This window comes from Oratosquilla oratoria, chromosome 27, assembly GCF_046742065.1.
Source record: "Oratosquilla oratoria isolate Oo_2021 chromosome 27, ASM4674206v1, whole genome shotgun sequence".
Taxonomy (NCBI): Eukaryota; Metazoa; Arthropoda; class Malacostraca; order Stomatopoda; family Squillidae; genus Oratosquilla; species Oratosquilla oratoria.
The window spans coordinates 37,910,590-37,933,268 of NC_134803.1; the positions used below are offsets into that span (position 1 = coordinate 37,910,590).

The window sequence follows — 22,679 nt, forward strand, 5'->3', positions numbered from 1 at the left end:
GATGGGGATTTTTTTTTTTTTTTTTCGTCGAATGAAAAAGAAATGTGTATTTATAACGTTATTGGCGCCCCAGAGTTGGTTTGTCAATCGCAATCGTGTTTATTTTTCGGTGATCTAACTTCTCCGTACCATTGAGCAATGCTTATATATCGTCGAATGAAAAAGAAATACACATGTAGAATGTACTGACACTCCAGAGTTGGTATTTCAATCATCTGCCACAGTGAAATTTAATATTAATCATTAACTAAAGAATGGGGACATGTCGGAATGTGTTAGGCGCTAAATGTAACACACTTCCCCGTATGATTGGATAAACTGCGTAAGCTTTATGCTTGTCACTACTTAGGAACTTTAGCGACACCTCTACGAACCAGAGCAACGCAATTTTACTTTATTGCGGAAGACTCCACAACAAAGGCAGTTTTGATCTACATTCTGTTACCATTCTTATATCATCTTTATAATTTCTTTTGGTGCTACATTGTCTACATGGATAGAAATGCTGGTTAATTCCGACAAAAGACTCCAGGTCTCCCCCCCCCCCCATACTAATGATCACGTGATCAACCGTGCACAGCAGCAGCGACCTGCTCCTCCACATGCACTTAGACAAGTTTAGAAGGTTACAACAACACATTAATTTTTTCGGAGTGACCTTCTAACTTCGAGTTGGGAACTTCTTTGTTGTTCTTTTTTGGACCGGCCCTCTACGCAGGAACGTCGTTGTATATGTATATATATATACAACACACAATATATATTTTTCCTGTCGCACAGGGCGCCCCTTGTTCTAGTTATCAATAAGTTGCTCTATTTACCTGTGATATTCCTAGTCACTAGTGAGTACAGATAGTCTTTCTGAATCAACCCATTCCATACTTTGTAGCATTTCCTTCCATTTTTGCTCCCCGACATATTTTTGTCATCTGTGACATCCACTTGACAGCAAAGAACTTAACCAAATCTCAATTAACCCTTTCCATAGTGATAGGCACTTCATCTCCGGGCGACTCTAAACTATTCTGAAACAGAATTAATTGTCTGGTAAAATGTTTGTCTTCTCAAGGTGTTCCATTCACCCGTCTACAATTTGATCATCATATTAGCCTGGGGGCACTGGTCTTCATGCAAGCTAGTTTAGGGATTTCCCTTAGTAGTCTTCGTGTTTCCTGTATCTGTGTATGCAAGCAATACACACACAATACATATATATATAAAACATTACCATGATACCTGTTCCTTCATACTTTCAAAACTTTACTTCACCACATCATTTTAGCTTTCTCCAATAAGTGCAAATCCCATACTTTGTCTAACTCAAATCATACCTTTCCAGTGTATAATGCCTAAAAGACTTAAATGTCAAACAAAAAATAAATTAATAAATGAATAAAAAAGAAGAGGATACCATCCTAAAATCAAGCAAATCAATTTGGTAACACATTTATTATAAAATTCTAGTGGAATATAAAAAATCAACATTACAAAGTTGAATTGCAACTTCAAAGACAATCTGCACCAAAAACCATTTTGATATATTTGAGCATGAGCTGCGTTTCAAGGCATAACGGACCGACCAAGAGAAGGCAGTCCTACATTTTATGCATAAAAGCAAAAGCCCTACTGTTCTTGAGCATTAACAAATAACAAGTAAATCAAAATACGGTAATTATACGATCAGAAGAAAATTGTACCATTGGACCATAATCGAATATTTTCTTTTGACTTCTTACATAGATTTATTCAAGATATAAGGGGGGAGGGTTCTTCTCTACATTTTCTTCACAAATTATTCATTTCTGTGAAAATAGGAATTTATTGCGAGCCACTAATGTCCAATGGTAAATAACTACCATCAGAGAATGCCGAGACACATTTATTTCTGTATTTAGTTTCCATTCCTACCATAACTGATCACACATTTTCTATCAGTCTTGCCACTGCCTGGCAGATTACCCAGGCATAACACCCTTTTTGGCACAGGATGGTTATATACAGTTATCTCAATTTTTTTCGATAGTTGGTATTTCTTATTTTATTCTGGCTATTTCATTCATCTATATGATACCCTTTGATAATGAATATATTTAGAATGATCATGTTTAAAAATTGAGTGGGCTAAAACAATACATTTATCAATTACCGGTACTCAAATAAAATGGCATTTCTGTAAGGTAAGGTACAACCCTTGAATATTAATACAAGGCTTTGGTTATGCATATGGAAGGACAGATACTGAAATACATGTAAAGTTTATATTAATTTCTGAGATAGTTGATTCCATTGCCATGCATCAATAGAAAAAAGGACAAAATACTTCAATATATGCCTGGGTATCCCTTTCATTATCATGCACAATCATGACTATTGAAAATGTGTGGCACTGGTAATGTATAATTTTGAGAACCAGTGGTAAATTGCCAGTTTCAATGCTTGGTTTGAAACTGCTCTAACCATGTCTTCTCCTCTCTTGTTCTGTACCAGCACCCCTTCTTGCCCATGTTTCCTTCCTTTGCAAGCACCTTCATATCTGTGAATGTTCACCTTCATATCTGTGAATGTTCACCTTCATATCTCCCTTATCTTTAGTATTTCCCATCCTGGCAGAACTAATTCTTATTCTTTGGGCTAGTCTTATTATTCTCCAACTGTTCATATCAACATAGTCCATCCCTGTCCATCTTTACCTCCACATTCATCTCCTGACACCACATCCTAAGGATAGACTGGAGATTGTTTATTAGCATGGTGTGAACATAATATGCATTAGCAAGGAGAACTTTAGTTATACACTAGTTTGAAGAGCTAATACACCACACAAGCATAATTCAAGTTTAATTGATGCTAGGCAAAAGTCTGAAAATTATTTCCATTAGTTGTATAAGAGGGCTCCAGGTACGGTTAATGAAAGGCAACAGTGAACCATGAACATCCACATTTGGTGTGAAAAGAAATGCAGTGTTTGTGGAATATATACTGAAATTGAGTGTCACAGATGAGGTGAGCAAAACAGTTAAGATAATGTAAATATATAGTGAATAATGTATTGATACACACCGACTCAAATATATGGAAGAAAGATGATGGGTATGGAAGACACATTGACACTCATAAGAAAGTGGCAAAGAAAGGCAATGAAGAGTAAGAAAATAGAAATACACATCATTTTTGTTCTGAGAGCATATGGGTTTGTTGTAATGAATGGAAAGAAAAGAACAAAAATAATTTAAAAAGAAACTTTACTTTTATTTGTCTCTTAACTATTACTTTTAGGGAATGGAAAAACTGCCCTATTCCTTTACACAATCTTGTGTTGGGAGGCTAAATTGCTCACCTTCAGTGGGGACTGAGAATAAAGGTGTAATATTGGCGACCCAATACTTCAAATAGTATGACTCATCTCCAATACCCTATATTCAAGTTCACATAAACAAATATCATCCTTTTACTGTCTATTACATTTGGAGCTTTGAAAGCACTGTGAAAATCATGTTCTACAGCTGATCAGGGTGACATTACAATTTTAAATGTGATCATAACAAAGCTAATGTTATCACTGGTACAATACAGATACATGTACACTGTATATGCATATAATATAAAGAACAACCCAATAAAATATTTCACACTTCTGATGCCAATATTTTGGCTGGTACTGAGCATAGCAGTTCACATCATAAATCACTCTGCAATTCTATACACTTGTGTATAATTTACCATGGTCTTGGATCACATGTTGGACTCATAATCAATAGCTACTACCCTCCCAGAAGAGAGTTCAGAGCTCATATATGACCAACCTATGGGTAATGCTGTGACCTCACATACACACACCCCCGTCCCGCACACGAGAGTTGGAGTAATGACTCTCAGCGCAATGATACTGAAATTATTTCAGTCCTGGACGGGATTCAAACTCAGACTGCCGTAGTGGCAGCCACGAACTCTACCACTGCAGTGTCAAGTCGCGTGTGTGTAGGTATTACTAAAGGAGTGCACATCTATGCACAATATCAATACAAAATCAAATATCAACTTGTTAAATTTAAGTACATCAATATAATATCTGTTTTTCTTGGTAGAAATCAATAACAAAAAACCTTGCTAAATGCAATATGCTGGTGACAACTCTGATGTTGACGAGCTTTGAGATGCCATGTTTGTTCTTGTTTATGGTAGAATAAATTGGTCTAGTCTGATGACCTCTAGGGATGCTAAATCCATACCCCACAGATGGCATCTTGAAGCTCACCAGCATCCAAGTTGTTGAGAGTGTATCACTTTTAGTTTAGTATTTTGATATTGATTTCCACAAAGACCTATTACATTGATGTATAATAACTTACACAATTTGTATTTAATTTTCTAATGCTACATCATTTAGGTGTGCACTTCCTTAGACAGTTTTTGAATAAGCATACCGACCAATTACCCCCTACATTGTCAATTATCTTACGATGGTCAGGCGACATCAGGTCACAGTCGCCAAAGAGAGCGGAAGGTCATTGTCAATTATCTTACGATGGTCGGGCGACATCAGGTCACAGGTGACCTGATGTCGCCCGACCATCGTAAGATAATTGACAATGACCTTCCGCTCTCTTTGGCGACTGTGACCTGATGTCGCCCGACCATCGTAAGATAATTGACAATGACCTTCCGCTCTCCTTGGCGAATGTGACCTAATGTCGCCCGACCATCGTAAGATAATTGACAATGACCTTCCGCTCTCTAGGGGGTAATTGGTCGGTATGCTTATTCAAAACTGTCCTGGTTCCTTTGTATCATGTATATAATGTCTATGTATTCCTATCACTATGTACTTGTTGCACTGAAGATGTAATATACGAAAGCGCTCTGCTTCGTTAGTTTCTTTTTCCAAGTGGTCTACTTTGCATAAGTGAACACACGTACCCGTGTTCTTATTAGCATATATATATATATATATATATATACATATGTATACAGGGATTTCTCAACTTATGTGAGGGATACATTCCCGAAGGGATCACATAATGTAAAAATCACATAAAGTGAAGTTGTGCTATTGCTTACTTGAATTTTTACATTGTATTATTCTATATAATCCGTGTACTATGAAAAAAAGACTAGTTTTTTTTTACCTTGTGTTATTCCAAAATCACATATTCTAAACACGCATAAATCAAGAAATCCATATATGTATATGTATATATAGATATGAGTGGACAGGGTTGGGAAGTAAACGCCAAAAAACCATAGGAGTTTTATTACTAACATTTTGTCCTTAAAGGACTTCCTCAGAGCATTACTCTGAGGAAGTCCTTTAAGGACGAAACATTAGTAATAAAACTCCTACGGTTTTTTGGCATTTACCTCACCACCCTTTCCACTAATTCGGTCATACATATTTCAATATATATAATATAAATATATATCATATAAATATATATATATATATATATATACACACACATACACATACCAGCAGTTATACACATATATTAAGCTGCATGTCTTTTACATATTTAAATAGTTATGCAAGTATCCTCAAAATATAAATAAAAATCTTAAAAGCACATACACATTCTCAAAACAAATTACATTCCTATCAAAAAACAAGATATATTACACATACCACATGCATATCACTCTAGGTAACAATATAGTATTATGACTGTCAATATAGAGAACACAAGATTCCCATATTGAATTACCAGATAATTCTATTAAAGTTCATAAACTAGGATCTGTATGTTCAATATTTTCTAATCTAGTTTCCATATCCTTAGGTGCACTGACTTCATTCCCATTTTCTACGTCAGTTTCAGCACTTGGCGTAGAAACTGAATTACATGAACTACTTTTAGATGCATCTTCAACTTGTTCCTCTTCTGAATTGTCAGGACTACCATCTTTATCTGTGGCACCCTTCCTGGCAGGTATGATTTCTAAGAACGAATCCTTCCAAGACTTTCCCTGAGTAACACCAAGTAAAATTCTGAAAACCTGATCAATGGTCAGCACCTTTCTTGTCTTCATCACAATATATTCATCTATGGGAAGACGAGCATGCTGTATACCATTTTCAACAGCAAGTTTATGACAAAGGCCTTTGTGAGCATTGTGATCAACTAATCCACCTATTACATACACTTTACTTTCATCAAGCTTATCAATTATGTTATCAGAGTCACTCGATAAATACACAAGGTCTTCTTTTCTAAAGCATTCTCTGTAAAATTCTGTCCTGTAGTGCAAATCCCAATTACTATATCCAATATTTTTGGACAATATTTCTTTAAATTGACCATGAAAGCTTGTTATGTATAGTTGTGTTGGATTGTCTACACGTCTATTAGCACTGTAAGACCTATGGATTTGTTTAGCACACTTCCCAATATCCTTCTCCATCATGAATTCTTCGAATGACATATCCACCACAATCTGTTGTTTGCAACTACTTCCAGACATTGTACACTGTTTCAATTTTTTACGATCTGGACCAAAACTTAGCCCTTGGGCTTTGGCCACAGCTCGTTTTTGCTTCATCTTCAGTTTTTCCTTTTTCCTTCTCTCTTGTTTAGTTTCTAACCACTTCTGTTTTTTCATCAACTTTTTCTTTTGCTTTTTGGATAGTGGTTCCTTAACTCCATTGACTTCCTCAACTTGAGTATCCATAGTGTTACGGAAAACTCCAGTCTTATTTGCACCTCTTCTTTTCAAGTGACGTACGAAGTCGAACACGTGTTGTTTACCTGATTAGTTGTCAAAACGTCCACCAGAAGTACTTTTTATATAAACTAGACATTTATTCAGATTTTTGCATCTTTTCAATAACAAAATAATATAACTTTGTTAAGAATAATAACAATTCATCTATTCATACTTTCTTAGTCAAAATATAATCTCTATATTTGTTTGCGTATCTGCTGTGTGTGCGGTAAGAAAAAACATTGAATTTTAGGTTTTGTAATCGTGATTAGTTCATCAGTAATCATGAATGATGTGTGGGCTATGTGCCCGTCATAAACAGTTGGGGCTGTAACATATGCAATGATGTATTAATGATTTATTTATTCCTTTCATATAAATTCATGAATGTTCCGTAACAACATCATTGTTTACAAGCCGTACTCGGTGTCGAGAGATCGGGTGGTGTTGACGAGAGGGTAAATTCTGCCAATGAGGCTACATTTATGACAGGGTAAGTATATCTTCTAGGTTATCAAAGTTTTAGTCACATATAGAATATTGTGGGCATTGTCTACAGTAATTTTTCACTCAGTAAAATATATTGGAAATGCTGGTTAAGTCAGTGCAGTGATATTTCTCCAAACAGGAAAGTTTTACCTTTTCACCTTTTGGTCAAATACCTATTTATTTCAGTATTTATTAGCCCTAGATAACAGTAATAACGTTGTGTTACTGTCCAATTGTTCAGTTCGTTTGGGCTATACAATAGACATTGTATGAGCTAAGATTTTGTTGAATGTTGGGTTTTAATTTTTTCAAGTCTGTAGTTCCTACATTAAGATTTTTTAAAGCAAGTTGATGACTTACATAGGAATTTGTGAAGTTTCATCTGACCCGTATGCATAGTAATTTCATTTGTATATTTTTGGATTCACCCAACTATAGAACTTGATATTATAATCTGGCTCATGTGTTCCTAGTGATAAATGTTGTGATATGAATGATGGTGTACTTCATTTCCTGCGCTATTGCATAGTTTTTTAAGATATTAAATATGAAAGATATGGAATTTGGCCTACCTCTCCTCCCGAACAATCTGGGGGGAAATGTGGGAAAACGGGGTTTTTGGGTGGGGAGGAACAATAAATGGAGTAATGCGGGTTGGCAAAAACATAAAATCATGAGAATAACACATACGAATGTAATGTAAATACAATAATTTCACCTTTGTTGGCGGTAGTGTGCCGTGTTTTCGGGTTTATACATGGCAGCCATTTTGTGGTTTAGAGGCGGCAGCGAGGAATCGCTAAATATCTAGCTATAATCGCTAAATTTAGCGAAGCCCACTCCGGGCACGCATTGGCTTACCTCTCTTCCTGAACGATCTGGGGGGACCTGTGGGAAATCGGGGTTTTGGGGTGGGGAGGAATAACAAATGGAGTTGTTGTTGTTGTTGTTGTTGTCGTTCCCTAGACTGTCTGTCCGAGCAGTCCCGTCTCCCCAAGGAAGGCCACAGCCGAAACTGGGTTTTCCCACAAATCCTTTATAGAGTGTATGTTGTGTTGTTTGCGTGCATGATTGTGTATAATGCAGTCTTCCATTATGTGTTGTATGGTATGGGGTGAAGTGTTACATCCTGGGCAGCTGTTCACAACACGGTCGTCCAGCCTCTTCTGGTAGCTTAGAAGTGCTGGGTGGTGACTGCATCGCAGTCTGGCCAAGTGGACTCTGTCCTTTCGTGGGAGAGAGGATTCAGAAGGGTGGGACCACCCCCCAACCCCAAGAGTTGGGGGCCAATCAGCAGCAACCACCCCTGGCCATCAGCTCTACGCAGATGGCACCGATCCCCAAGGAGGAGCTACGCCTACCTGGGGGAGTACCACAAATGGAGTAATACGCGTTGGCAAGAAGATATAAACATGAGAATAACACATAAGAAATGCATGGAAATACACAACAGTCATTACTCCATGTGTTAATTCTCCCCACCCAAAAACCCCGATTTCCCACATTTACCCCCAGATTGTTCGGGAGGAGAGGTAGGCCTAAGTACATTACTTTAACAATTAATATCTTAAAAACTACGCAATTGCGCAGGAAATGAAGTACACCATCGTTCATATCACAACATTTATCACTAGGAACACATGAGCCAGATATCAAGATCTATGGTTGGGTGAATCCATAAATTGTCCAAAACTTTTTTTTTTTAGTAATGTTTTTCCCATTAATTGATATTAACGTCTTCAATACAAGTGAAATTATTGTGTGCAGCATCGGATGCCTAAAGTACGACGATTGATGCATCACAATACTCACATAAAATATAGTCACCGAGTAAAATAATTGTAAATTTTATGAAGTGCACACCTAACCAATATAGTAATAGAAAAATTAATAATTTGGTAAATTATGATACATCAATGTAATATGTTATTCTTGGAAATTAATAATAGAAAAAGTTGCTAAAAGCTATAAACAAACAAACAGTCACTTTAACCACTGACACTATCTTTGTTTTGCTAGAGGTGGAGGTCAAAGTAACTAAAGAATGATAAATTCGTCTATTCTAATCTAACCTACCTACCTACCTAAATCCTAGTCTCAGTGAGACACACCACAACACCCTTCAAATCATACAAAACAAAGCCCTAAAAACAATTACAGGCTGCACAAATACAACACCTACAGACCATTTACACCATGAAACAAAAGTCATCAAAGTCAAGGACCACCTCGACATGAGAGACACACAAACACTTGCTGCAGCCACCACAAACACATCACACCTGCTACACTACATAGCAGAACACCCACACACACCAAATAACATTAAAACAACACCCAAAGACCTGTATCACACACAGATACTCTCTTCTCTTCCTCCACAACCACCAAATACCAGCCTCCGGATACATATTCATAATCATATCACTCACCGCTCCATTAACACACTGAAAGACAACACACTGCTGCATGCCAGACCCCCTGATATCCACCCTTCTGAATCCTCTCTCCCACGAAAGGACAGAGTCCACCTGGCCAGACTGCGGTGCGGCCACCACCCAGCACTTCTAAGCTACCAGAAGAGGCTGGATGACCGCATTGTGAACAGCTGCCCAGGATGTAACACTTCACCCCATACTATACAACACATAATGGAAGACTGCATTATACACAATCATGCACACAAACAACACAACATACACTCTATAAAGGATTTGTGGGAAAACCCAGTTTCGGCTGTGGCATTCCTTGGGGAGACGGGACTGCTCGGACAGACAGTCTAGGGAACGACAACAACAACAACAACCTAAATCCTAATGTAACCTGCATTTAGTAAAGCAGTACCTGTAATTGTAGAGGTCATCAGGTCGTCATCATCTCCAACCACTGAATCTATCAAAACAAAGATGGCATCTGAAAGAGTTGACACAACTTCATTCATTTCTGCATAGCTTTTAGCAATGTTTTCTGACATTGATTTCCACCACGAATAATATCTTTGAGATTTATGTATTATAATTTCTAAAATTAATATTTAATTTTCTATACCGCATAGGTGTGCACTTCTATAGAAATACTGTAATAATAAACGCAGAAAATGTGATCAAACCAGCTCAAAGAATTCGGGGGTCACTCAGATGCAACTAGAAAATAAATATAATCAGGATGCCAACACTAGCATCCTTGAATTGCCACTAATGCCTCATGACACCTATGGAGATGTCATCGTTAAGGGACGGTGAAAAAATAATTCACACAACCTTCCTGCTACCCTCTACCAAAGTGCCATTTCTGTTGCAAGCATGAGGTGGGCCACCTGTGAATCTGTTTGAGAAATACTCCTCAATAGGCTAATAACAAATGTCTGTTTCCACTATCTATTCACGAAATGTATTACCTAACTAGCCTAACCTAAAAATCTAATCTACTTAACTTATCATAAAGCTGTCCTACCTAATCCACATGACTAAATCAAAAACCATACAAATACTGTACTTACCATATTAATCATCATCTTCCAACTTGAAACAAACACCTGTCATTGGCCTATTCAGTAACATTTCCCAAACAGATTTGTAGATGTCCCACTGCATGCTCCCAACAGAAATGGCACTTCAGTGGTGGGTAGTGGAAAGGTTGCAGGAATTATTTTTTCACCATTGCTTAATATTAATATGCACGAAAAATTTGAATAAGAAAAATTGTTGAAGTGTAATGTAGATGCAAATAATATACAAATTATTGTGTGAGGAGGTGAGATGAAAATACACAAATACCCTTACTTGTTCTTAGAACGTTATGATCTGGAAGACATGACAATTTATGAAAGATACCGTATATTTCCGTGTATAAGACGACCTTTGTATAAGACTAGGTACAAAATTAGAGCAAATTTTTATTAATTTATCTCATATCGGTAGTATAAGACGACTGCTAAATTACAAAAGCATCAGTGTATCAAACCTACCGTACAAAAAGAATTGTTTTGATTACGTTTATCAGCTGTTTTTTCTGCTTTTTCTCTTTTACAAAGGATTACAAAGGCGGAGCATGCCGACAGGAGACCTTTTGATCCATATCTAGGTCGGATGCGAAAAAAAATCATATTAATAATAAAATAATAAATAAAAACTATGATAATGTAAATAACAAATAAAATACATAAATAAATGCATAGTTATAGTTAAATAATAAACAAATAGGTAAATAGTAAATAATAATAAATTGACATATAACTAATAATAAATAAAAATCAGACAGACAAATGATAACAAAACAAAAACAAATAATATAAGATAAATTATAATCATTACAGCATCTTACTTAGGTATTTATCTAAATGATTCTTAAAGCTTTGAACTGAACTACATTGCACTACCTGTGCAGGAAGTTTATTCCATTCATTAACTACACGGTTGGCAAAGTTGTTTCTACCTACTTCCAAATTGAATCTATTTCCGGACAGTTTGAGACCATTGTTTCTTGTCTGATTCTCATTCAATGTGAAAATTTGGTCACTTTTGATGTTGTCAATTCCCTTTAGAATTTTAAAGACCTGTATCAAGTCACCTCTGAGTCTATGCTTTTTTAGGGAAAACAGATTCATATGTTTTAGTCAATTTTCATATGATTTATTTTTGATATTTGGAATCGGTTTTGTGGCTCGCTGTTGTACTTTTTCCAGTCTGTCAATGTCTTTAATGAGATTCAGTGACCATACGGAAACAGCATATTCCAAATGTGGACGAACTAACGATTTATATAGCTTGTTAATGAGTGATGGACTTTTGAAATCAAAAGATCGCGCAATCAGTCCTAGAATCTTATTTGCTTTCTCAGAGGCTGAAATACACTGCTTGGATGATTTGAGGTCGTTACTGATAATTACGCCGAGATCTTTTTCACTATCCACTTTTGTTAACGAATTTCCAAATAACTTGTAATCGTACTTACTGTTATTTTTACCTATGTGCATTACCTTGCATTTACTTGTGTTAAATTTCATTAGCCACTTTTCAGACCATTGCTGTAATTTATCTAAATCTTCTTGAATATTTAATTGGTTTGAGTGATCATTTGCCACTCCGCACAGTTTTGTATCATCAGCAAATTTGGAAACAGTAGATCTTAGTCCATAGTCTATATCATTTATATATACTATGAATAGAAGTGGCCCAAGAACGGAACCCTGAGGAACTCCACTTGCAACACTTTTCCATCCAGAAGTTTTTCCATTTAAAACAACTCTCTGTTTTCGATCATTCAACCAATTACTAGTCCAACCTAATGGGCTACCACTTATTCCATGCAAAGCTAATTTAGTAAGTAGTCTTTCGTGTGGGACGGTATCAAAAGCTTTTGCAAAGTCTAGATATACTAAATCTATATTGTTTCTTTTGTCATAATTCGAGATAACTGTGTTGTAGAATTCGAGTAAGTTAGTCACGTAAGAACGTTTCCGTCTGAAACCATGCTGGCTATCATTTATCAAACGGTTACTTTCTAAATGATGTTCGATAGCATCTCTGATGATAGTTTCCATTATTTTTCCTACGATTGAAGTCAAACTTATAGGCCTATAGTTATTTGGTTTCTTTTTGTCACCTTTTTTGAATATGGGAGTAACGTTAGCTAGCTTCCATTCTCTTGGGACATCTCCGGATATGATGGATTTCTTGAAAATAATTTCTAATGGAACAACAATCTCATTTTTCATTTCCTTTAAGATTCTTGGATGCCAACCGTCAGGCCCTGGTGTTTTATTAACTTTGAGTTTGTCTATACACCTTTTAATTTTTTCTTTTGTTATATTTACCGTACCGAGTAAGTTTACCCTAGACTTTTCACAGGTTTCAGTTTGGAATTCACCTTTCTCATTACTTAACTGTATCCTTATACCAGATAAATTACTGTATCCTTATAAATTCAAAATAAATGAAATAACAAAGCAAATCATGTATCATGATTTTCTGAGAACACATGTCAACTAACTAACAAAAATGATTTGTTTACGTTCCTGGTTCAACTACTGCAATATATTTTTTTATTGATAAATAAATGTTCTATGTACTGTAATCCAAAATTGTTATTTTCAGTCTTAAAAATTACTGAAAATTTAGCAAAAGAAAAAGGTTGCTATGAATGCAACCAGTGCTCGATGTTTACATTTTTTCAGTTGTGTTAAATGTGTTTACATAGAGTAGTTAAAAGTACCGTAATTTCATTAATATAGAATTATTCCTCGAATTTATTAACAATTGCCATTTACTATAAAGATATGCCAATAATATATAAGGTAAATATGGTTTAATTACCTTTATTACCAGTTCTTATCATAATGTGAATCATTTCCTGTGTATCAGTGGTTATCGGCAGGCTAGCCTACCAAGTCATCTCACGTAGAATTCAAGGTCTGATTTTTATAATGGTAGTATAAGACGACCCCCAATTTCAAGGGGTGAATTTTTGGATTTTAGGGTCGTCTTATACGTGGAAATATACGGTATGCTTTGTGATAAAAATTTATGTGAATGATCCTGCAGAGCACCATTGGCAGAGTGGGGCCTGGTACATAGAAAAAGAGGTAATGGAGGCTTTTCCAATAACCAAAGAACCAAATTTAACCAAGCAACATTACCTTAGAAAGTGGCCTTGCTGAAAATGTACTGTGTCTTGCTGCATAGTTTCTGACCCAGGCAGTGGGCAAGAGACAGGGATGATCCTTCATCTACGAGGAGCTAAGATGAAAGAGAAACAAGGGTGGTCAATAGGGGTGGAGTGGGTGCAGTGAGTCCTCATTATACGGTACATATGTGTTCCTGAAAACCTTACCGCAAATTGAAATTACCGTATACCAAACCCAAGTTTCGACTTATGGCAGACATACCTTCTCCCTGCTCTTTCCTCTTCAAAATACCTAATTTTACCTCCAAAACACGAGCGGATACAGTATCTCTTACCGTAAATAGAATCGAGGGTAGTATATGTATACTGTATATATATATATATGAGAGAGGCAGAGGGGAAAACACACAAATAGTACGAGAGTTTATTCGTTAATTAGTTTTGCACTATGGTGCTTCTTCAGAAGAAGCACCATAGTGCGAAACTAGTTAACGAATAAACTCTCGTTCTATTTGTGTGTTTTTCCCCTCTGCCTCTCTCACAACCTGTCAAGATGTTGTCATATATATATATATATATATATAGATATATATAAAAAAAAAAATTGTGAATTTTTTTCAACAAGAATTTGTTGGAAACTATATAATAGTAGAACTAAATTTTGAAAGTAATAAATCTGGTACGTACAGTATATCTACAGAGCACTTACCAATTTCATTTTGAAAATTATGAGGAAATGGAAAAAAACAATTTTTGAGTGGTAATAAGCTAGCATAGGAAATATTTTGTGTTGGAAACATGTTGTGGTTATGATCCTCCTTGCTTTCTCCAATGTTGGGCATGGAATGCATGGATAAGGAGCTTGCATTTTGGACTACGATAAACAAAACTCTCATTTGGTTCATACTTAGCACATTAATACCAATAACTCATCAATCTACCTCAGGTCATCCTTGCAGGAGACCTACAATTCCTGGCTAACCAGTAACATCTGCCAGGTTGGCCTATAAGTTACTCATATAAGAGATATTTTGTTGTTGTTTGGGTAAGTCAAGAGTAGGGCAATGAAAGATGGTGCTCTGTGTTTTCTGTGTGTTGATCTCATCTGGGCCTATTCTTTGTTGATATTGTTTTACCAACCAAAATTCAATATATAAGGGGGTTTCAATGTTCAGACTTAAAGTTTATTCTGTAATGGAACAGTGCCTGATCAGTCAGTCAAGGTTTGTATAGAACAAAGCATGTAGTCAGCTACCTAACCACTCAGCATGTATACAAACTTAGTTGGTATATATGTGAGGCTTGTTCATAGGGAATAAAACATTTGCTGTATCCAAAATTCACGAGATAGTTTGGCAGAAAGAAAAATTTTGTGGAGAGACATTAGTTCCACTTCCTTCATTTTATCCTGCCATAGGTATAATACTTTGCCATGGAACTCAGTAAACTTCTTTTATTTAGTCAAATAATTGAAGCTGTGAGTGAAGGACAGTGGAGCTGATGTTTCTCTTTTTTGTTTCAGGAAAGGCAGATTATCTGGGATGCTGTGCTACTTGGAACACATAGACCAGTAAGGACTTGGCTGAAGAAGATATACCATAGACATGGGAGTTAAAGGATTTTGGAAGCTGGTGGAAAGCACCGGGAGTCCAGTTCCCTTGGAGACTTTAGAGCACAAGGTTTTGGGTGTTGATGTATCAATTTGGTTACATCAAGCTGTGAAGGGCTTCCGGGGACCTGGTGGAGGAGCTGTTGCAAATGCTCATCTCCTGACACTCTTCCATCGCATCTGTAAACTCATGTATTACCGCATCCGCCCAGTGTTTGTTTTTGATGGAGGTGTACCACATCTTAAAAAGCAAACGGCAGCTTCTCGTCGTATCAAGAGGGAAGCAGCTGCAAGTGAGGCTATGAAAGTAAGGAAACGACTTCTTGGCAACTTACTGAAGAGTCAGGCTGTGCGTAATGCATTAGGAAAGAAAGGACCAGGCCCCTCGTCATTTCATATTGAACAACCTAAGAAAAGAGAAAAGGACATGTTTGAACTCCCTCCTCTCCCAGTCAAAGCAGAGGTAACTGATGAAGGTGCAACATTAGTGAAGACTGAGGAAGACTCTGATGATGAAGAAGCACAAATACTAAGGAATATGAAGTTACCTAATTTGCATAATTTTGACTTTGAAAGTGATGAGTTCAAAAATCTACCCATGGAGACGCAACATGAAATACTTTCAGAACTTCAGGACACAAGGAAAGAGAATTCATGGGGAACCATGAATAAAATGCCTCATGTGTCAACAGACTTTTCAGATTTTCAAATGAAACGACTTCTGAAACGAAGAAACTTTCAATCCTATTTAGATGAATTGAGAGAAAAGATTAAGAAGCAAAATACTGCAGAAATAGAAGCTCAGCTTTACTTTGATCTTGAAAAACATGTCAGCTTCTCAGAAACCTATAAAATTGCATCAGAAGATTCTACCCACTCTATACTTATAAAGACGGGTGATGACAAAGAAAAACATAAAGCAGAAATTCTAGAAGATATAAAAAAATGTAAAGGAAAATCATTGATGAAGAAAGAAAATAAGGTTGATTTTCTTACTCATTTTCATTCTCAAGGTCTTGTTAGTAATCATATAACTGGGCAGTTTTCAGGAGATTCAGATGAAAATATGGATGATGAAGACCTAAATTATGAACATAAACTTAGCCCGGGTGATATGGAAGAAATAAATGAAACCGCTTTTGCCCAAGTTTGTAACTTTCTTGCTGATAACAGTGGGTTGACCCAAGATGAAATATTAGCTTTGATAGAACAACAAAATGAATCAAAAGCCAGCGGTGATGGCTTTAATGACCAGCCTACATCTTCGTCAAAAGCACAAGGGATTGTTTTTAACCCTGATGCAGACTCTTCGGATGATGATAGCAATTTTGTTGAGATCCAGGAAAGAAGCTTGCCAAGGATTTCTGACCACTCTGAACCACAACAGGTAAAATCATCAGTAAAAACAGAACCACCAGAAAACCAAAATTATAATAGGTGCTTGAATTCTTCCAATGAACATACTATCGAAAAGGAAAAAGATTCAACTTCAAATGTTGATGCCATTCTCTCAACAAAAACAAATAGTATGTATCTTAAGATTGTTCAGAGTAGGTTAGATGACATAATACACAGTTCAGAAAATTCTTCATCCAAAAAAGCATTTGTAGACACCAGGAAATTTAATTCACCACAAAAGGATGTTCCAGCTCCACAGGAATTGCCAAAGAGAGAGACTGTTGCAATATCACTCGATTTTGACTTGAATCCTTTGAAAAGAGAGGACGATATTTTTGCTGATATTTTTGAAAGTGAATCATCCCATATTTCAAATACATCCTTTGAGCCTAAGAAAAGACCTGCACCTTTACAAAGAATTAGTGTTGATAAAGTCACTATGCCATCAGCAAAGTCATCAAATCAGAAATCAGGAACTTGCATGAGAGAAATGTCTGAACTCAAGAAAAAGGAAACTCCTGGTAGTGCAACAAAGAATAAAAAGACTTGTGAAATGATACGTGACGGTAGAAATGAATCACTGTCAAAATCAGAAGGACAGTGTAAGTCGTCTTTATTAGAAAAGAAGACAAAAATGACAGACAATGAATACCAGTCTTCTGCTGTCAGTCTTGGTGGTGTGCAACCAGTCCAGTTGGATACCACGGTGAAAATAGATCCAGACATCAGAGCCAAAGTTGACAGTCTGGTCCGCCAAGAGATTGGAAAACTTATTGATACATTAAAAGCTGATCAGGAGAATTTAAAACAAAATGGACAAGAACAGAATAAAACTAAAGAAAGCACAAAGAGAAAAGAGGATGCAAGAATAATGAGTCAAAGTGAAAGCGATAGTGAAGAAGATACATGGACTTTTAAGTCAAAGGTCATTAATGGCATAAAATGTGACTTAATGTCAAATGAAAGGAATAGTAAAGTAGATAGCAGGTATGAAATTGATAAGGCAAAGGATCAGGTGTCCCCTGCATCAGATGCAGAGTTCATGAGCTCAAGTGAGAGTGAAGATGAAGATGTTGATGAGGAAAATGAAAAGGCAGCAGTTTTAGAAAAAGAGAAGCCAGCTTATGTAGAAAAAGGAAAGGAGGAAAGGAACAGTGTACTGTCATTCAAAGAATTAAGACCAGCATGTAATGAAGAAGAGAAAAGACTATTTGTGAAAAAGCTCGGAGTGTCTAAGGTTGTTCACACTTCAGAAAATAGTACAGAAAAGTCAAGCAATATTGAAGGGAAGATGAACATTAAAGAAGAAGATGTAGATAGTGATGATGATGATTTCATTGAAGTAGAAGAGGCAGGAAGTAGTAGTCTTGGAAAAGAACTTAGTGAAAACAGCACCAGGAAGGAAAAAGTAGACATCGTACCATCTGGTGAAAGAGGAATCAATGAAGGAAATGAAGAAATTGATGAGTCAACCAGTCACACATCAGGTAATCAGAATGCATCTAGTAATGCTTATATAGATGGAGCAAATGTCAATGATGAAAGTAATGTTGAAAGACCCATGAATTATACTAATGAGGAACTCAAACAGTTGGAAATACAATTAGCAAACGAGCAAGAAACTCTCGTGGCTCAGGCAAAGAAAGTTGATCGTGTAGCCTCAAATTTGAATGACCAGATGTATGGTGAGGCTCAAGAGCTATTGCAGTTATTTGGTATCCCTTATCTTGTTGCACCAATGGAAGCAGAGGCTCAGTGTGCTTTCCTGGACAGGACAAATCTGACTCATGGTACCATAACTGATGATTCCGACGTCTTCCTCTTTGGGGGTACCCGAGTTTACAAGAATTTTTTTAATCACAACAAACACGTTGAGTTTTTTACAGCTAATAATATCCAGTTTAACATTGGGCTAGACAGAGATAAAATGATAGCTTTAGCTATGCTGACAGGAAGTGATTACACAGATGGAATTGAATCGGTTGGAGCTGTGTCAGCCATGGAAATTCTGTCAGAGTTCCCTGGAGAAGGCGTGGAATGTCTAAAGAATTTAAAGAAGTGGTGGAGTGTTGCAAGCAACAGTGTTTTACCCACATACGAGTCCAAAATCAAGCAAAAACTGGCTCAGCTGTCTTTGAAAGAGTCCTTTCCGAGTGAAGCAGTATTCAAAGCTTATTTGGAAGCAGAAGTAGATGAATCAAAAGAAAGATTCAGTTGGGCGGTTCCTAATACTGATGCTCTGCATACCTTCACTTTAGAGAAGTTTGGTTGGAGTAATTCCAAAACAAATGAGATCTTAGTACCCATAATGAAGAGACTTGGCATAAACGAGACGCAAATGAGGATTGATTCTTACTATACAAAAATCAAGCTGGTGAAGGAAAATCAAATTCAGAGCAAAAGAATGCAGGAGGCCATAAGCAGAGTCAAAGGAGAAACAAGCCCAGTCAAAACTATAGTAAATCCCAAGGAAAAGAAAAGTGCACAGAATAGGAACAAGTCCCAGAAAAGAAAGCAAGATGCTCTTTGTAATGATGAAGAAATGTTGAGTAGTAGTGAAGGTAATTCCGGACCAACTACATCTCGAACACTTTTGGTAGATCCAAATGAAGTTGCTGCAATGAAAAAAGGAAGGAAGGTAAAGAGTGCAGTTAAAAGAAACTCTGATCAAGATAAAAAGGTTGTAAAAAAACAAAATAAAACAATGATACCCATGGTAGAGGAGAATGTTGATCAGAATGATGACATAACTGAGGACCCACCAAAAGTTCTAACTAAAGCTGAAGCTAAAGAAAAGATATACAAAGGTCTTCTAGAGAAAGAAAGAATAGAACAGAGAGAAAAAGGAAAACAAGAAATGATTGACAAGAAGAGAAAGGCAGCAGAATTATTGCAAAACATAAAATTAGACCCCAAAAAGAAGAAAAGATAGTGAATTTTGAAAACCTGAACAAAAAGTTATATTGTTGGCTCCAGAGCATGTCTTAGAGCTTGAAAATTAGATGTGTTTTAAAGGATTGTAGTTGTTCAGGTTTTCAATGTTTGGTTCACCAGGAATTTAAGTCTCCTGATTGATTTTATGTAAATAATAAGTAATACGGGATAAAAGAAGTGCAGCACCCATTACAAATATCGTATGAATTTCATATTGTTCTCACATTTTTATAACATTTAGACAGATAAAAGGAATAATTTCTTGAAGGTAAATTCATTAAACATGCTACAAAGTCCTCTGTGAGGGGCACCGTCCTAGCCTTCCGATAGGAGGGAGTTTGTGACGTTAAACCACATCATCATCAGATAGTAGATATGGTTAATATATTATTTATGTAAATCCTCAAAATGTAATAGACATATGTGTTGTGAAATAAAGGCTCCATGTTTACAAATTTTCACTTTTCATTTCCTTTGTGGGTTAATTTTGCCTGTGTATTGAACCAGAAACACCACCTTAAGATAGACTTTTAGCTTTGATAGAATATTATTTGGTTATTTCTATGTACTTTTCCATCTGATATGTGGTTATAGAATCCTGTTCTTAGCTATGGTTTGTTTCCGGTTTTAAGGGTGATCATTGATTTATAGTTTCTGATCTTTATAAATAAGGTCAGATTGTAAAAATCATAACTTGAAGGTAAGGTTCTCTGACAAGCTTCAGCCTTAGATGTCAGGGTGGTGTTGTGAAGCTGCTGAGGGGTAGTGGTATTTTTCCCAACAGACACTCTGATCTCAATCATCAACCCTATTCCCATTGGGAAGTCTGGGACAGGGCTTCCATGGACCTCTCACCATATAACCATTACTTATTGCAGCCACAGCACCTCTCCAGAACCAGGGAATCAGGAGGGCTTTCAGTCACTCGGAAGAGGGAATGAACATTTCATTCATATAGAAAAATTATGTAGACAATGGGCAATGTTCACACATTTAAGTAGGGCCACAATTCAGCATACCCTAATCCTAAAAAGAGATCAAAAGTATTGGAGGGAAAACTTGGAAGTTTTCTGTTGCATGCTATAGGAATATAAAAGTGCTGCCTTTATGTGTTAGCAGTCCATGCAATAGTTGCATTGATCTTGGGTATTTGTCTGCCAATTTCATTCCACACAAAAATGGAAGATCAAATGTGGTTAATCAGTCAACCAGTGCCTTGAGTTTCACTAAGTGGATGGCTGCCAACAGTCCTTGAAACCTCTTACAGATCTCTGGAAAGAAACTTTTTACTTTTTTCTGTGTTGTATTAGTGGAGGACTGTTTCCATGTCACCAGCAGAAGGTTATAGGGAGAGGATAGCAGTCATTGGCTGTCGGCTCTCCATGTATGAAAAAGCGTAAGAGATACAGATGAAATTTATAGATCCAGGGTCCAGTTTGGAGAGAGTGTCTGCACCTCTTGATGGAAGTAAGGTGGTTTGTATGGTTTTTCAAAATGGGCAGCTTGCTGTCCGTCTTACAGGACCACCACATACAGGTACCCATCATTAGTCCCTCAAGTGTGGTGATATGTCAAATCTAGAGGAAAGTGACTATCTATATCTGTTGTTATTATTCCCTTGTCAGGTGATTGTTATTCATTTAGAATACAGTCAAACCTAAACAGGTGGTGACAGGATATTCTTTCTGCTAAATAAAAGTGTTTCATAGCAGAAAAGAAAAAATGACAGTCGAGATGGGAGTGTCACAAAAGGTTTCCATTAATATTTAGGTCACTCATGCTTCTGACCCAGGGCAGTGGACGAGATGCAGGGATGACTTGTCATCCAAGAGGTGCCAAGATAAGAAGGAGGGGAGTGGAGTATGTTGGGGATGGAATGGGTGGGAGTGGTTTTTATGCCTTTGGTATATGTATGTGTGTATGTAGATTGAAAGTACCTGGAAGCAACTTTAAAAGAATAGGAAGGCAGTTACAAGAGAGGGTTCAGTTGTCCTTGAAGCTTAGATACCTTTGAAAGAGAAATCTCCAAATATTTCCATGTGATGCTTCTTCAGAAAAAGTTCTCTCAATTGATAGGATATTAGACAAACAGTAACTGAGAGGCATCCATAATTTTTTCTACCTCAGAGGGTTCATCAAAACTTGAACAATGCACAGCATGTTTAGCTTTATTGAAATAAGTTTACAAAATATCAGATAATTTTTGGTTAGAAGGTAAGTTGAGAGTGGAGGATAGATAGAGAAAAAGGAAAAGGACAGAAGGTAGGGAAGTACATAGAGTAAACTGCTTGAATGAGAATGAAAAGGAATACAAGAAGCTGAAAGAAGAGTAGGAGGAAATGAAGGATAGAGTAGAACTAGGAGTGGAGGAGGAATGGGGATGTTTCAAGGAGAGAGTCACAAGGTATGCAAAGATGGTGTGTGGAACAAGGAGGATGGGAGGAAACAGAAGGAAGGGTAGCAAGTGGTGGGATGATGGAGCAAAGAAGGTTGTAGAAGAAAAGAAATGAGCATTCATAGATTGGTTGCAAAATAGGATGAGAGAATCATATGAGAGGTACAAAGAGGAGAAGTAAAACAAGAGAAAGGAGAGCAGATGTGAAATGGGGTAAGACTATGACAGAAAATTTTGAAATTAATAAAGATGTTTTGGAGGGAAATTAAGAGAGGAAGGGGAAGCAAATGAAGAAGAGAAGGAAAGGTAAAAGTTACAGATGGAGAGATGATAATGGAAGAGAATGCAGTAAGAGGAAGATGGGCAGAGTATTTTAGGGAGTTGCTAAATGTGAAGGAGGATTGGGGGGAAGGTAGTTGCATTGGAAGGCACTAAGAAAATTACAGTGATGAATGAGGAAAATAGAGGAGAAACAAGAAGAGATGAGGTGAAAGCAGTTGTTAAAATGATGAGAGCATGTAAGGCACCTTGGTT

General features: G+C 36.7%; 2 protein-coding genes across 2 annotated transcripts; one reads left to right on the forward strand and one right to left on the reverse strand.

Annotated features, from left to right (window-relative positions):
- Nucleotides 1-5,317: 5,317 nt before the first annotated feature.
- LOC143039967 (tRNA methyltransferase 10 homolog A-like) lies at nucleotides 5,318-6,743 on the reverse strand. Its single transcript, XM_076210458.1, has one exon. The coding sequence runs from the start codon at nucleotides 6,661-6,663 to the stop codon at nucleotides 5,719-5,721; it is 945 nt and encodes a 314-aa protein (XP_076066573.1). The 5' UTR covers nucleotides 6,664-6,743; the 3' UTR covers nucleotides 5,318-5,718.
- Nucleotides 6,744-6,863: 120 nt separating this feature from the next.
- mus201 (rad2 superfamily protein mus201) lies at nucleotides 6,864-20,205 on the forward strand. Its single transcript, XM_076210456.1, has 2 exons — nucleotides 6,864-7,189; nucleotides 15,332-20,205. The coding sequence occupies exon 2, from the start codon at nucleotides 15,414-15,416 to the stop codon at nucleotides 19,746-19,748; it is 4,335 nt and encodes a 1,444-aa protein (XP_076066571.1). The 5' UTR covers nucleotides 6,864-7,189; nucleotides 15,332-15,413; the 3' UTR covers nucleotides 19,749-20,205.
- Nucleotides 20,206-22,679: the final 2,474 nt, after the last annotated feature.